Source organism: Cyprinodon variegatus, unplaced genomic scaffold, assembly GCF_000732505.1.
Source record: "Cyprinodon variegatus isolate N-32 unplaced genomic scaffold, C_variegatus-1.0 Scaffold561, whole genome shotgun sequence".
Classification (NCBI taxonomy): Eukaryota; Metazoa; Chordata; class Actinopteri; order Cyprinodontiformes; family Cyprinodontidae; genus Cyprinodon; species Cyprinodon variegatus.
Window position 1 is genome coordinate 533,830 of NW_015151014.1, and position 17,099 is coordinate 550,928.

Here is a 17,099-nt window from a genome sequence, read left to right on the forward strand (position 1 = left end):
TCCGGTGGTCCTGTTTGTCAGCTCCTGCAGCTGCGGATCAGATGAAGCCAGCTGTAAGTTCTGGCACCCGTCCTCCAGGCCATATTGCCCCTCTTTCTGAGGGATTTCTCAGATCTGTAGACACAAAGCTGCTGCATGGAGATCATGAGGTCTGAAGTCAGAAATAGAGCAGAGGGGAATACATCATCTGAAAACAGAGTGAGATGACCTTATAAGCATATGAAATTCAGCTGGGTTTATTTTTAAAGCTTTTCGATGTTCTAAGCAGTGAAAGTTTGTAATTTCTTTGAAAGAGGTAGATCAAAACTTCTAGAAATCATGTCCTGAAAGGGACTTATAAGTCCCACTTTTTTTCCCCTCTCTATCTGCTCATATTCAGAACAGGGATCTATTAAGTTATGGTCCTTAGGACCCACTGTCTTACATGTTTTAGACCTGTCTGCTTAAAGGGGAACGCCGTTTTTTTACATTGGGCCCTTGATTTTACATTATTACATCATGTTATACTCACACATATAAGTTTTGTGTCATTTGGAGCTGTTCTGAAGATATTCCATCATTATATCCAAGTAACGTCTTCCTATGGGCGAACGACTTGAAGGCACAAACTGAACCGTTCATAATTTATTCTTTATGGTACGCCAGCATTCATAACATGTAGGCGAATCACTGTCCCCCAGACATCCGCGGTTATAATTTTTATATCTATGTGTTTTAAAAACAAAGTGGCGTGTGTATGACGTCATCGGCACGCTGACTACCATTCATTCACTCTGTCCTCTGAACTTCAGCTAGTTTTACTCACATGCCTGGAAGATGTCTAGTGCTTCTACCACAGATGATCTCACTCTCGAAATGGAATTGAACGATTCAGATTAGCTAGCCGAACGAATAGAAGGGGTAGAGTAGCCGCCTGTGGCCCGGGCTTCCTTTTACGACTTCAGTACGCATGCGCGGATGATGTCATACACGCGCCGCGTTGTTTTTAAAAGATACAAATATAAAAAATATAACCGCGGATGTCTGAGGGACAGTAATTCGCCTACATGTTATGAATGCTGGCGTACCATAAAGAATAAATTATGAACAGTTTAGTTTCTGCCTTCAAGTCGTTGCCCATAGAAAGACGATACTTGGATATAATCTAAGGGAATATCTTCAGAATGTCTCCAAATGACACAAAACGTATATGGGTGAGTAGAACATGATGTAATAATGTAAAATCAAGGGCCCAATGTAAAAAAAAAACGAAGTTCCCCTTTAACGCCTGAATGAATTTATTACAGTACCTCCTCAGCAGCTATTGGTCACCATTTTTAGATCAGGTGTGTCGAGGCAAGAACATACCTAAAACATTTGAGCCAAAATTCTATCTGTAAGTAAAAGAAACACAGAGGATTATAAGAGTTTGGGATAAAAATGATCTGTTTCGATCTCTCCTGTGGGATTGCCCTGGGCAGGGAAGCTTTGCAGAGAGCAGGCTCTCTGTGGTTTCCTGCCAGCACCCTCATAATGTTCTGTCTCTCTGATCGAATTTATTTCTCCGAAGGATTCCCTCCTACCACTTCTGGACCTGCCATCTATTTTTCATTTGGCACCAATTCCCAACCTTCAGGTTTCATGTTTTATTGCTGCTACAAAGAAGCCACAACACAAATGTCCTCTGTTTTCATATCTGTATTCAAAATCAGTAAGGTCGGCATGCTAAGAGTTAGATTTTACACAGTAAGTTTATATGTTTGTTTATTTGTTAAATATAGGTGTTTGAAAACTGCAGACAGGAGGCATCTGTGCTGTGATTAGAAGCAGAGTTTTCTGCCGAAAAGAGCTTTCTCTTCTCAAATCAGACTGTGTTTCCGCCTCCACCGACCCCCTACTGCATGCTAATGCAATCTTGGGTAAGACAAAACGGCTCTGGGAAACAGAGAGTACTGTATTCATCCAAGTGCTTGAGAAATCCCTTAAAGTAATCCAATATAGGAATAAAAAATGAGTCTAGAAAAACTGAGGCCCCTTTTACCTAAATGACAGACTGAAGCCTTGAACTGATAAAACTGGTGCCATTCAATTACAGAATAGCACAAACTTATCAGTTTAAAAATGTTTGCATTTTGTTTAGTTTGGGGTCTTTGTTGTGAGGATGTTTAAAATGAATGCTTACAGTGGATCTAAAAAGTTTTTAAAATATTTTTTTGATGTATAACAAATTTTAAAAATGGAAAATTGTAAAAAAAAAAAAAATGAAATTTTAAAAATGAAATTGTATGAATGTAAAAATCCTTGAACTAGTATCTTGCTGTACCACCTTTTGATTAAGGTTTTTGCATTTAGTTTTCTGAAGTTCACACCTGCCGTCATGTAAATGGAATCTGGTCAGACTGAAATGAAAATCCATGCAAGAGGTTACAAAGGTTAAAATTGTTCGAATCTTGTTCAAAAGGTTTAATAAGGGAAATTTCCCAACTTTATACTTGCAGTGTCTCACAAGAGATAATAAAAACAATACATATTCTAGAAAAGGGACATTATAAAAATTAAGATTTCACCTAAGATTGTTCTGTGAAGGTGCTAAGAGGCTCACAAAAACTCTGAAGTAGCTGCAGGGATTTTTGTTGCAAACAAACCAAACAACCCAGCGTGTCACAACAGAAACGCTATGCTCTCATTGAAACAGAAAGTGAAAATATCATGCTGTGTATGATTTTTTCATAGATGAAACTGAGTTATTTTCTGTCTATCATATTTTTAAATCATCAGATGTTGACAATAATAAAAAAAAAAACTGTATTTTTTTTTTTTTTTACCCAAAATCTTAAGATATTTCCTGGAAACCTAAAGATGAGAATATATTTTATGTTCTAGTATCATTTTGAGTCACACCATATCTTAAAAAAGAATGGGCACACCATAAGAAAATGGATGATTTGGAGAAGTCAAGCCAGAATTCAAAAGTAGATCTGACAGTAAGTCTACTAGGTAAAGTAATTGAGGCGGGGAACAAGACATGTTCACAAAATCTAAACATGTCACAATCTGAGATTTATAGAACTTTTAAGAAAGAGAAGTAAAATATTATCAAGTCATGATAGATATATGCAACCAGTGTATTTAAACACATGTAATTATTTTCTTTGAACTCGATCTCATGGCGGTTGCATCGAGCACTACATTAGTGGTGTGCCCCATCTCCGTGTCCCTGCCACACCTTGCATTCCTTTTGTAAAGATTTGTAGAGGCATGTGCACTTTTTATTTCCAATGTATGTTTAACATGAAATGTTTTATGGTTTTAAAGTTCATGACTTCATTTTTATTACTTTGATGGTGCAATAAGTATATTTAACCTTCATAGTCACAGCGTTGTACTTTGTAATAGGGAAATATTCATGTTACGATTTTATATAGCTTAAGAATAACTAAATATTTAAGTACTACTGAGTAAACTAGTCTCATATTTCTTTCTGTATGAAGAGAAAGAATATAAAATCCAAGCTGTTATTAAAATACCGACAATTTATGTTAGCAAAATTACAACTCTGCATAAAGTTAGGATAATTATCATTGATGATGTGTGAGTGCATTACACCTTAATATTACCTGCCTGTTGTCTGGACCAATGTTTTCCCCAGTAGTTTATCTAATTAGGAAAGTTCCTCTGTCCGGATATTGGGAATGGAATGAGAGCGGTGTCCTTCAGCTAAGAACAAATGGCTGGAGCCATGGATGTCTCCTCCATCTGCAAAGGTCTATGATGTAATGATATGATGATTGACATACTGGAGATGTATAAAATGCTTCTCTAACTGTTTATCGGGGCTGCCTCAGGAGAAGTTAGCTCGGTTAATAAGCAGCTGCCTTCTGTAACTCAAAGCAACTTCTCTAATCTGAGTAAAATTACAATTTCTATCAAAATCTGTTGTCATGTCACATGGTTATTTAATAGATATATGTTATGAAGTGTTATTTTAAGCGTTTGTGCCGGCGGATCTCATTTCAGGGAAACGAAACCGGAAAGAGAAAGCTCCATGGTGCAGACACAGAGCTTTCCTTTAACAAGAGTAATTTTTAGGTCAAATATATTAAAAACTGAACACACAAAGTCGAAAAGATGTTTCTTAGCTCAACAATAATGCATACTACTCTTAATGAGCTAGTTCGGCAAAAATGTAAGAACATATATTTTTTACCATTATCTTTACTTTTATACTGTAAGTATACTGTAAATGTAAATCCCTTTGTTGTACCACAATGGGGAAATTCTTTCTCTATATTTTGACCAATCCCCTTGGGGAGCAGTGCGCTGCCATTGTGCGGCACCGGGGGAGTAATGGAGCCATGTTTATTTGAGCATACGGTACTTACTTATCACAGCCGGAGAGTGATGCCAGAATGGCGGACAGGGTTGGAGGTGGAGGGGGCTTAAATAGTCCTTGCTTTGAAGGTGTCGAGCTGGGTTTTGTATGTCATGACTAACAAAAAACACACAGGAATCACAATTTGTACCGTACAGAGCTACTAAAGAGTAACTCGCATACCGACCATAGCTTAGAAATAGGTAATGTGACTGAGTTCACTTGACGTCTCTGGTCCTCGCGCCTGCACGAACATTGGGGGGTTGATTCGTTCATGTGTCAGGGTATGCACACAGGGGGGAGGGAGAAGCAGACGACCCTGATTGACGTGTCAGGAACCAATAGTGGACCACAGACCGTGTTTTGTGATTGGTGGAGGATTTCACACTGTAGCAGGGACCTTTTTTTTTTCATTTCGTTTCCAGACCTTCTATTTTGCTGCTTTCTCCACGGCTGTGGGAAGATCTTCAAGCCACATGGTAAAAAAAAAAAATGCGTCAGAAAAGATCTCCTACTACACCCTTAAGGGTTTTGCTCAGGAACCCAGAGTGCAGGCTGTGGGGATCGAAACGGATACTTGCAATCTTCTCTGAGCACAAGCACACTGCTCCAACCACATTTCCCCATATACAGCCTATAGTCTTCATATAAAATTATATTTATTTTACTTGAACCATACAATATGTTGTATTGAACATTTTGCTAAGCCAATTAGGTAGGGTTTAATTTTTGGAATCAATTTTAGTTTGAAGTTCTCCAATTTTACATTCACTTTTTATATCGCCACTATGTCCTTTTCCCTCAACTCCTTCCTCCCTTTTAACTGCTGTTTCTCTGTTTTTTTTTTTTTTTTTTTCTTTTTTCTTTTTTCTCTAGGGAGCAGAATTCACCTCTCTGTGGCCATGTTTCTAGTCTGACATGTCATGCAAAGTGTAATGTCCTAGATTTCTCTGGGTGAAGGCCACAGACACACTTGAAGGAAAAGATAAGACGTGGCACATATGACTAATAACCCCGTCCCTGGGTTTTTAACAGCCTCTTCTTAAAGGGAGTTTGACACCAATTGATCATTAGTTTGATGGAGGCAGCATTGTATCTTGAGGTAAAAGCTTTAAACAACGTGATATGAACGTGTCACCGAATTCCTTTGGAATGGTTAACATTATTTATCTTCTGCTGGATGCAATAGATCTGGCTTGCTATCTGAATAGCAAGAGATGGTATGGTAGCTCAGATTGGACTTTGATTTTGTGAGAAGCATGTTTCCCTAGCAACTAATAACCCTGTTGACAGTGAGGGATTGCATGTGTGTTTGCTTTACAAGTTGGCCTATGAAGGCTTGGACTTTTGCGTTGGTGTTTTGTAAGTAGGCCTCTGGTTTTCACACAGGTAGTTGTATTGGACCTGACAAATGGAGAAGTGAAAGTGAATTTCCTTGAAAAGCATATTTTTCTCTCTGTCCCATCACACTAAGAAATGAAAGTGTGTTTTGTTGGTGTTTTTGTTGGTGTTTTGTAGTAAGGTAAAGGTTACATTTTTCCACATTCTTCACAAATAAAAGCCTCTTAAAGAGTTGTGTGCAAATGCATTCAGGCCTGTTGAGTCAATGCTCTGTAGAACCACCACATCTCTTGGGATATGTCTTTACCAGGTTTGCTGAGTCGTATGTCACAGATGGCTTCAAGCCTGATTTAGACTGGACAGTCAGCATCTGTGAACCTCAATTTTCTTCTGATACCACAAGTTTGTCATTGGGTTTAGGTCTGGATTTTTATTTGTCTTTATATTTCCACTGATTCTAATTAGCTTTCCTGTCCCTGATGAACTACTGCTTTATCCAGCCACCTTATATTTTCTAAGGCGAAGTACTTCTGTCTCTCTGTCTGTTCATGCACTTTTCTTCTCTGCTCTCTGCTTGCTCGTTTTCCTTTACACTTACATTTTTATCTCTTAACCAAACTGCGACAAAACTGGACTTGGTCTTTTTCATACTAGGAACTCACAATGGTTACCATTATTTTTACTACTTTCTAAAGGATTTTGCCATGCTTTTTAAAATCAAAACCCAAGGTAGGGCACATCAGCACCAGTTAGAAAGCACAGGATGCCTCTCATTACCACCGAGAATTTTCACAAAGATTTACAAAAAATTGCTGTTCTGGAAATGAGAATCCATTGACTAGTAGTGAATGTGGAGGTCAATACTGGGTAGAACAATAATACAACTCTGCCCGTGATCCCAAATGGAGACAGCCAAGGGATTTTGGAGGCTAATATGGGGCACACTGATGATTCAGTTATCCCACAAAGTGACACACAGCTCCACATCTCAGCCGGTGAACAGAACACTGATAACAAACGGCAGGCTTTAGGAGCAGTACCAAGACAGAAAAGGAGAATGACTCACTGGGAGGCAATTAGGTAAATTAGATTGGCCAGATTTACAGAAAAAGGCACCCTTTTCCCCCTCAGAATAAGATATTTGCAACAACAAAAACAAAACAAAACACAGAAGTCATTATTTGCACCAGTAATGTGGTGTCTGATATCTAAGAGAATATTACTGCCATCGCAGAAGAACCCCCAAGTCTTCAGAGTCCCATCATAGACTGTTGGGACATGGCGGACAAAAAATCTGAGCAATTTAAGAAGGATTTTATTTTTCTGATTAATGAACTTGGAGGTCTGAATATCAAGAGATGTCTCCCTGGACCGTTTTTCTGCAGAAATGAGACTATTGAGACTTATTATGATCAATAAATACTTGCACAAAGTTTGTGCTACGTTAACTCTGAGCTTTATCAATAGTTTCAAAATTATTGGGGGATTACAGACACCTTTTCAAGAAAGATGGTTTCTATTCAAACCGATCTGGAGCTAAACATCTCGTTTTTTATTCTGTGAAAAATCCACCTGCTGTTTCAATACTGCAAAATACATTACAGACTTGATGTCGGTGTATCTACAGCCCAGAAATCCCAGGTCTAATCTACCTTACTTTAGATGCAAAGGATTTTTTTGTTTGGCTGTTCTGATTGCTATAAAAACAGAATGTGTAGACATAAGAGAAAAGCAAGGATCATATCACGTTTCTCATGTGAAACACTAACAAGACACAGAATCTTTGCCTATTAAGATGACTTGGAGGCGCACCAACATGGTAGAGTAACTCCCGGCAGGAGTATTCCAGCTGTCGCAGCAGGTCACTCATTGTTTTAATCTCTGAAAGCAGTGTCACTTACAGATGTTCCTAAAAGATGACGTGATGTCCGTTTCTGCTTCTGCCATTGCTTCATCTTAATAAAGTCTCTCCCCAGTTTTAGGTTTGATGAATCACATTGTTCCAGGAAAGTAATAACACTTGGACATTGTCCTCCCATTATTTTGCACATTCTGATGATCAGCATGTAGTCTGCAATTTCATAAAAGCAAATATGCTGAATTTGTTGAGCAATGACTAAAGGACATTATATTTTCTTTTCATTTGGATGCTCTTTCAAAAAGAAAGTAAGATGGAGATAAAAAATAAGTTGGACAGCACATTTTCCAATAAAATCATCTAAGTGGGAGGAAGGTTTAGTCAGTTTAAGGGGAATAAAAAAAGCAGCTTAATTGGCTTGTTTCTTCCCTGACTGTTCTTGAAAGCTGGCAGCGACAGCAGCTCTGCAGTCTGACATTTTCTGCAATGGTTGCCACTCAGGGCTGCCCAATGTGCAAGAAGGCACAATTAAAATGGACAGACTGACATTGAATGTGACAATGCTGACTCATCTTACCATACATCTAATATAGTGTGATAGTATGGATAATAATAAAAGGAAAGTTTCATAGTTTTATCATAGTAGCTTAAGAATATATTCTGCATGTTTTTTTGTGAAAAGCATCTTTAGTTCATCGATGTATCCAATAGAAAATAAAGGAGCTGTTTCCATCCTGAGTAGTGATGTCAGACTGCTTACTGGAACAGTGAAACCTCTAATAATCAGGTGATATCAGACTGATTTATGACCTTCTATATGACTTCATTTTCTGGAAGCATCTAATCTCTGTAGAGCCTGAACACTGGCCAATAATTAGCAGTCTCCATTTCTGAACTGACCCCTTAATTCAGAACAGAGTTAAGGGGACTTATACATTAGAGAAATGCCTGTAGGCCCATATTAATCTCTGTGTGTGGCTCTTTTCCTTACAGAGAGGCCAGTGAATGCAGATCATCAGGAGCGGACCATGTTGAAGGGTGTGTTCAACGTCAGAAAGGGCAAGACACAGCTACACAAGTGGGCAGAGCGACAGGTTATCCTCTGCGGCACGTGTTTAATAGTGGCCTCAGTGAAAGATAGTCTGGCGGGGAAGATGCACATTCTACCCCTGGTGGGTGGAAAGGTAATGACCTTTCATATCCTGAATTTGTCAAAATGTCATTCTCCACAGTATAACGGTTATGATCAATGCTAACATGTTTAAATACTTAAAAAAGAATAACCTCCTTGTTAGCTTGTATTGCTATTGAAAGTTACTTTTGCCCCTGAGCACTATAATTATGAATATTTTCTGGTTTTATAAACCCTAAATGCAAACTAGTTCAAATATTTTGATGTCAGTTCAATCTTCTTATTTTGTTTTGTGAGCCAAGTGGAGGACAGGGTGACAAAATTACTATTTCAATTGTAAATCATCAGGAGGACATAACCCATCCATCCATTAGTTTTTCTTTTCCCAAATCGGATTGTAGAAAAAAAAAAAAGGAAAAATAGACATATTCCATCCTTGCAACATTCTCCAACTCTGTAATTTCTCTGCCAGAAAGGTATAGGGCGCCTTTTCCATCGAAAGTCTTTGGATTTAAAGCATCAGGATTTTAATTTCATCAGGGTGTTTTTCCAATTGCTCTTAAAAGTTGCTCAGTGGAGGAAGTTGCTGAGAGGATGGTGCTTTCCAAGCTTACATCCATCATGGACAACACTTTCCACCCTCTCCACCAGACAGTAGAGGAGCTGAGCGGCTTCTTTAGTGAAAGACTTACACCCTGTTTGTAAAAAGGAGAGCTACCACAGGTCATTCATCCCTGCTGCAACCAGACTATACAATGCAACACTGCAACAGCAATAACTTGTACAATGTATAATGTGCAATTACTATTTGATACCCTGTGCAATAACCTGTTTCTGTACATTTGACATCCAGTGCAATAATTATATATATATAAATTTAAATATAAAAATCCATATATATAAATACACATGTAAACACTGTGTGCAATAACCCTGTATAAGAAAAAAAGCTGCCATATGTGGATGCAGTGTATATACTGTGTATACCCCATGCACCTTTTTCTTCCTTTGGCACCTTATCTTTTTGACTATTTGAGCTGATGTAGCGAGTACATTTCTCCACTGTGAAATCAATCAATTCCTCTGTGAAATTGCACTACACTTCCAGTCCAGCAGGGGGCAGTAATAAGAACACCCAACTGCTTTTCCCTTTACTTTCTCTGCCAAATGTCTATAGGTTAATACGAAACCCCTAAAACCCCAAGGGGTATAAATAAATTTCTGCCTGACAAAAACACACAAAAGTAAATCACTTATAGCCCCACAGCTATTAGATTTAAGAAGAAACTTTTGGTACGTCTGTAAAGGTAAGATGTCATAGAATGGTTTTCTGGTGTCAGCACCATTGTAGCTTTGACCCTGCCTGAAATATTAGGGACAAAATACAAAATATTTTGCATTTTTTGAACCTCGCCAAAATTTTCTTTGAAATAAACATTGCAAAACACTACCAAAATATTATTTATAGCACAAAAAAGTAGTACAGACTTTTAAATCTAAATGTTGTGTAAAAATATACCAAATTAGGACTCAATCAGATGAATCATATTTATTTTAGAATGGTATTAGTAAGAAATTTCTTAGGCGGAGGGGCCATTTTGGCACATTTATCCAAAAATGTCACCAAACTGTGCCAAATGTGTTTTTTACATCAATACTGGGGGTTTGTTAAAATTACGAGGTCACGTAGCAGCTGGACCCACCGGTGGGTCCGTAGGGTTCTAGGGGTTAAGCATTAGTTTAGTTTTTTTTTATCAACCTGCATCTGGCCAGGCTTGTAACTTTATAGCTGCATAATTAGTTTACTATAACTACTGAAACTGATTAACACAGGTATGTTTGTTTTATGATGATAATGATCAGGGAAAATTCATATTTATATCGAAATTCATCATATATATATATATATATCTTATATATATATATATATATATATCTTATATATCTTATATATATATATATATAAGATATATAAGATATATATATATATATATAAGATATATAAGATATATATTTATATAAGATGAACATAAGATGTACTTTTCTCGTTTGTATAAGTAAATGGGAAAGTGCTCCATCTGATCATTGCTCTATCATTTCCTTTAAACTGCTGAAATAATAACACCTACTTAAAAGATCAAAACTTTCTGTCAAAACACTCCACAGGTGTTGTTTCAGTCCTGTGCAGCAATGAACAGTGTGCTGCGAGTCATCCGTGACAGGCATGTTGAGAGCTTTGAGCATCTTGATTGGATCTCCTCTGCTTCTGGTACTCCATAAAAGGAAGCTTTTAAACCTCCTCAGGTCTTCTCCTGCCTGAGTTCACAATTATTTCTCCTCTGTTGAGGAAAGAGATGACGAGTGTGTTTAGAAGATCCTGAAAGCTCTCCTTATACCACCTGAGAGTATCCTCCAACGTCTGCAGCTTTCTTCAAAAATGCATCACACTGGAGTCTTTTTATTAACAAAGACCATCTATTAGGAACGTTGGACCTTTGCCTTGGTGTAAATTATGTTTCTGTTCATTGGCTTTTGTGACCATTAGACTTCCCATCTGGCTGCACAAACAATGCTTCATTGATCTAATTGAATTTTACTCATGATGGATGTGGATAAACAAAATGGTCGAACTTATGACATGCCAAGAGATTTGCCGATTTACTCATACATTTTCCCTCAGCAGATTGTGTGCAACCAAAGACCGACGGGGTCATTAAGCTTCCATTTGATGCTTTTAGTCGGAATTAATTTAATTTAAACCCTCAAAACCTGTTAAAACTGAACAAAAAATTTTACCATGTCAGGAATGTTGGCTGTTATAACTTTAAATTGGCCAGATTAGCAACTTGATGGGGCCTTTTTAAACTTTAATCGATGTGGAAGCGCTTTGTTCACACAAGTGTTTAAACTATTGTGGAGACAAATTAACAAAGAGAACAGAATTTTAGATGGAAAGGGATAGAATTTAAATACTTTATCGTCCAAGAGAGGCAATTCATTTGCATTGAATAGATCTGTATAAAAATATTACCAGTTTTTCTGTCGCATATTTGTGTAGTATTGAGTGGAGTACCGGCACTTATTTTTCGCCCACTTAAAGCACCGGTCAGAACTCACTCTTTTATTAGTCTTACAGACTAGTCGTTCTAAGAGTCTGACTAGCTGACATCTTTTACCATGTAAAGCTTATCATAATATTGCTTGCTTAATAGAAAAGTATGATCTGAATGTGTGATTTAAAGCTAATGTCTTTCTCTTTTTATCGTGTCGAGGTTGAGGAGGTGAAGCGCAGGCAACACTGTCTGATGTTCAGCTCCGCCGGATCTCGAGAGCAAACTTACTTTGTTAATTTCGACACACTGGCCGACTACCAGCGATGGCACCGACAGGCATCAAAAGTAAGCAAAGAACACAGAGTGATTTTGCAAAAAACAATTTTCCCAAAACTGTTTTCTTTCCAGAATCAAATGTTGGTTCCCAGCTGGTCCTGCTGGGTTTCTACATACTTTAAAGATTTGATATTGGAACTGCCACTGCGTTCTGGCTAATGGGTCTTCCAGAGATCTAACTGCATTTCAAATTAGGTTTTTTATTTTTTTGTCATACCCACATGTCTACTTAGATTGTGCTTACATTAATATATGGACACATCTGTTTTTTGCTTTTCCTAGCAGGAGAGCATTTTACTTTGTGAGTCACTATGCATCAGCAAATGCTATTTTAGAATCCATACAGTTCTGTATATGTGTTTTTTTCTTCTTTTTTTTTTTAGAGAAAAATGCCAACTGCTTGCAGCTGTTTCCCTTAAAATTCTGTGGTACTGAGTTTTCTTTGCATGTAATATAATAATTACTGGGTGATGTAGTTACAGTTCCTTTCTGGAGCTGAATGATACAAGAATCTAAGCTGAGCCAGAGCCAGGAAGCAGTTTGCAAAGAAATGAGAGAAGGAATAGAAAGCAGGAAAAAAAAACGCAATTAGCTACTGATTCATGGTAGAAGCAGACTTGCTCTCTACCTCCTGTGGTATGAAATATTGTGTTAGAAAAGCCTCTTAGTGCACAGGACTTAAGCAGGCATGTAGAGTAAAGGCTTTTGGAGCAAACAAATCATGACTAAGGAAGCTTTCTGGGTACGTTTTTATGCAACACTGAATAAATTGTCTAAATCATAAAGCCAGTATGTGCACATTAGTGAGAGTCAATATGTGCATTTTTGTCTCCACAATGCTCACCCAGGAGGATTCTTTAGAATATGAGTTTGAGTAAAAAGCAGAAAACAGGTCCCTTAAAAACATCTTTGTGAGATTTACAGAAACAGATGTAAAGTCTTAACTCCCAGATGGCTTTGCATGTTTTACTCTTTTTCACAAACTACTCAAAGAAATTAATTATTTGCATGTTTTTATATAAACTTATTCTAATAATTTTTAAAGATGATTTTTTTTGGAGTTTTTAGTAAAGTTACTATTGATTAAATTGTCTTGTATTTTGTCTTCTTTAGAAAAAGCGATATAAGTACCCTGTTCTTTTACTGGTTTCTAAAACGGCAGTGTTATGTTTTTTTAGTACTAGATAACCCAAACACAGGCAGGAGTAAGGTAGAATCACAACATGTCAGTATTTAATGAAAAAATAAGAACACAGCCGAAGCAAAACTGCAGATAACATGGAGATAATCATAAGGGAGCACCACCACAGGGATATGTGAAGGATAATGATGACTTTGAGAAAACCAGCAGTATAAATAAAGGGGAGGTGACGACTGTGACAAGGAACAGGGGAGTTTGATTAATATAATGTGGAACAGCTGTGGGGGGGCTGAACTATAGTGCTAAGTTTTATTAAGTCATCAAAATGAATAAAACAGAAGGAAATACTCAAGCTTACTGAGAGGGGGGGGGGGGTGCTAAAACAAGGGAAGTAAACAAAGTAAGTAGTACAATCACTAAACAGAGCATCAGAATCTACAAAATAAATAAATCCACTATGGCACAAAAACAGAGGACATTAAGATACAGTCAACTTTTCACACGAGGCGTAATCACACGAGTCACTTACCTTTCACCTGCTTTATATTAGTTTGTTATTTATCACGCCGGGGTGTAAAAAGACATTCACAGGGTTGCATTAGCTGTGATACAGCTATTTCAGTGACCAAGACTTATCATGTTGTCCTTGCTCCAGATTAAGGCCCCCCGTCTTCTTAGCCTTGGAAAAAGATAACATGTGAGAGCTTGAGTTTCAATTACGTAGACTGAGTATATTTGGCTTCTGTCCTGTTCAAGCAAAATTCATACCAATCACATGGAGTACATTTCATATGATAATTATTCTGCTTAGGAACTCCCTACTGTTTGTTTTTCCCTTACTCAGTGCATTTAGCTCTTTGGCCTCTTCAGGCTATGACCAATGCTTATTTAAAATGAGAAGAAATCTTTCACATAAGGGTGTTAAGAAGAATGTTTAGGATATTTGGTTTTAAGTATCTTGGTCTGAAAGTTTTCGTAAAATTTAGTATTGCTATCTTTTACTTGCTCTGTCCTTTATGTCATCAGGTTAGATATTTTTTGTGCTTATTTTTTATGTAAATAATTCCCTGTAACTTTTCATCCTAGTTGTAAATTTTGATATTTTGATGTAAATCCTAAGATTAGAAATGAAAATTATGTATACTGTAAACTTTTTCCAAACTTTGATGATTTTTGTGGCTTTGTTATTTAATTGTGTTATTTACCTAATTTTGCATTTTTGGTGTGCTACTTAGTGTACTTTGGATGACTGCTTATGGATATAGTTTCTGCAGAAAGACCTTGTGTAACGCTTGATTTTATGAAATATTTCAGAATAATTAACATTTTAGCAAATAACCAAATATCAACTCTGCTGTAATTTAATGAGTACTTCAGTTGTTACATAGAAAAACTCTCTGCAATACTCAAGAGGATTTTCTCCAAACAGAAAATCCCGGCGCATTTAAAACCAAACAAGGCCCTTAGACAAAGGCTGGTGCATCCCAAAGACAAAACCCCCAGACGCATGGCTCAACACAGACAGGCTACCTCCTCCTGACAAGAACCTGCTGTCCACCTGCACCTTAATTAAGGACAAAGGACATTCGTTTGAGGATCAGAATGTTCACATTTTACACAAAGAAGACAGGTGGTTTGAAATGGGTGTGTAGGAAGCCATTTATGTTAAGAGAGAAAAGCCAACCTTAAACAGAGGGGTTGGTCTCAGGTTCCAGCTCTATAAAAACCTACAACGCAGCGATAGAGTTGATTACTTCCCGCTATCATCTCAATCCTCATCACCATGCAGGCGACCAGAACATCTCGCCTAATTAGCCAGGCCAACAACAACCCTAACGACAAAAAATGGTTTTGCAGGCCAACAACAACCTCAACAACTTGCCATTACAAAGGGGTGGACCTGCTGTTTCTGTTCAATGTGCATGTTTTCTTAGCCACAACAAGGCTATTGTTTGGTTACTCTATAAGCCAGGAACCCAATGCTACTTCAGACACCTTGAATTGAGGAAGCTTTGCGGATGGGAAGCGAAAAGTCTTCAAACTAGGAAAACAAAGTCCAGTGGTTTATTTTTTTAATTTTATTGGAATGACTATGACCTGGATGACAGAGAATCTTCACCAGCATACATAAAAAAAAAAAAAAATCTTGAAATATGAAACAAAACAGGGGTGAAACAATTAATCGTTATTAGTCGATTATTTAATTGATCATCAACTAATTTAGTAAAAATGGTAAATGGCCTGTATTTATATAGTGCTTTTTTTGACCAGTTGCCCCGGGGCTCACTGACAGAAAGAAGCGAGGCTGCCATACACTGGCGCCATCGGGCCCTCTGACCACCATACGATTAATTTAGTGATCTATTAATAGTTAACTGGAGTCCGTAATAGCAGCAGAACGACAGTTAATGTTATCGGAAAATGACGAAATACAGCATGGTTTATTCTGGGCACTAATTGTCAGCTCAAAGAGGTGACAATTACAGGCCAGAGATTAGTTTAACAATTTCACTATATCAATCTCTCTTATTGTGTATGTATTTGTGTGCACAGGTGGTCTCTCAGACAGTGAACCTGGTGGATCTGTCCTGCTATAGCCTGGAAACGGTGCCTGAATATCTGTTTTACTGTCAGGATCTCACTCACCTCAACCTGCGGCACAACTTTATGAGGTTGCAGGGACCTGGAAGCCTACTCAACCTTCCCAGGTAACCAATCATCGACCATCACAGCTTTTATAGTCAACCAGAGTGGATCCATCATGTGCAACATGGCACGTTTCTGAAGCGTCCTAGACGCGCCAGCTCCTGATATAGGTGGCTATTTAGTTTTTGTTGCTTGCTGCTCCAACTCTACATCAATTAGAGTAGAGCGGTAGTTGATGAGAAACGAAGTGGGTCCTGTCAAGTTTACAAGTTAAAGACAATATGTGTAATTTGTTATTTTTTTGTAATCCTGTTCATACAGTAACATAAGAATCATTAGCATTAAATAAAAAAACAACAACAACATAGAAATAGATTGATCCAGATAAAAAATATATGATTGTATAAGAGCAGGCAAAAGAAACACTTATTCTCTTTAAAGCCTACAAGTACACTACTGTAGCGTGATGATACAAGGAATAGGATGTATGTGCCGCTTCCACATCCAGTGGAAACCAGGAAGTAATATCCATAAATTTTATATTAGATGTTTAGACATTCCAGGTGGAGAAACCATTATAATTATTGTTTTACCAAAGTACTATATATTTAAGCACAGTTCATCTTAAACCTTTTTGGAAGTACCAACATAGTTTAGATTTAGTTTTAACAGATACCACCTTAGAAAAAAGCTTGTAGCTTGTTTTGCATATTTGCATATCTGCCAACTAATTTCCTTTTACTCCTATATGTGATGGTATCCATGTAAAAATAACTATTAAACCCATTGCTTGAATTCTATAAATTAAAAGTTAAATCTGTAATACAAGGTCTGGTCTATTGATAGAATGATTATTTTGTTATTGAATATAATGAAATGCAATCAGAACATATTATATGTCTTAAAGGACGAACTTCCTCAGTCCATCCTAAAGCCAAAATGATTCCCATCATCTCTCCTGCATAAACTGATACTCCATCAGTAATTCTTTTACATTTTTTAATACTGAATTCTGGATCAATGAATGACACCCCACTATTGCTATTTGAATTTTTTAAGCATCTATATAAACTTGGACATATCCATAGTACTTATTTTCTAAATAAATTTGTACTGAAATTGGATCTAACAGGTTTTCTTTTTTCCCTTTCTCCAAGAAAGTAAAATAAACAACACTATTAGGAAATATAGACGGACGATCTGGTGAAAGAGGAACAGTTTGACTGATATTTCTCTAAGCT

General features: G+C 37.3%; 1 protein-coding gene across 1 annotated transcript in view; it reads left to right on the top strand.

Moving 5' to 3' along the window:
• LOC107095638 (PH domain leucine-rich repeat-containing protein phosphatase 2-like) overlaps positions 1–16,635 on the top strand; it is a 28,894-nt gene extending 12,259 nt beyond the window's left edge. The window contains exons 4-6 of the mRNA XM_015391809.1: positions 8,544–8,734; positions 11,955–12,080; positions 15,766–16,635. Coding sequence (XP_015247295.1) covers positions 8,544–8,734; positions 11,955–12,080; positions 15,766–15,924 — 476 coding nt within the window. The 3' untranslated portion in view covers positions 15,925–16,635. The remainder of the gene's footprint in view (positions 1–8,543; positions 8,735–11,954; positions 12,081–15,765) is intronic.
• Positions 16,636–17,099: the final 464 nt, after the last annotated feature.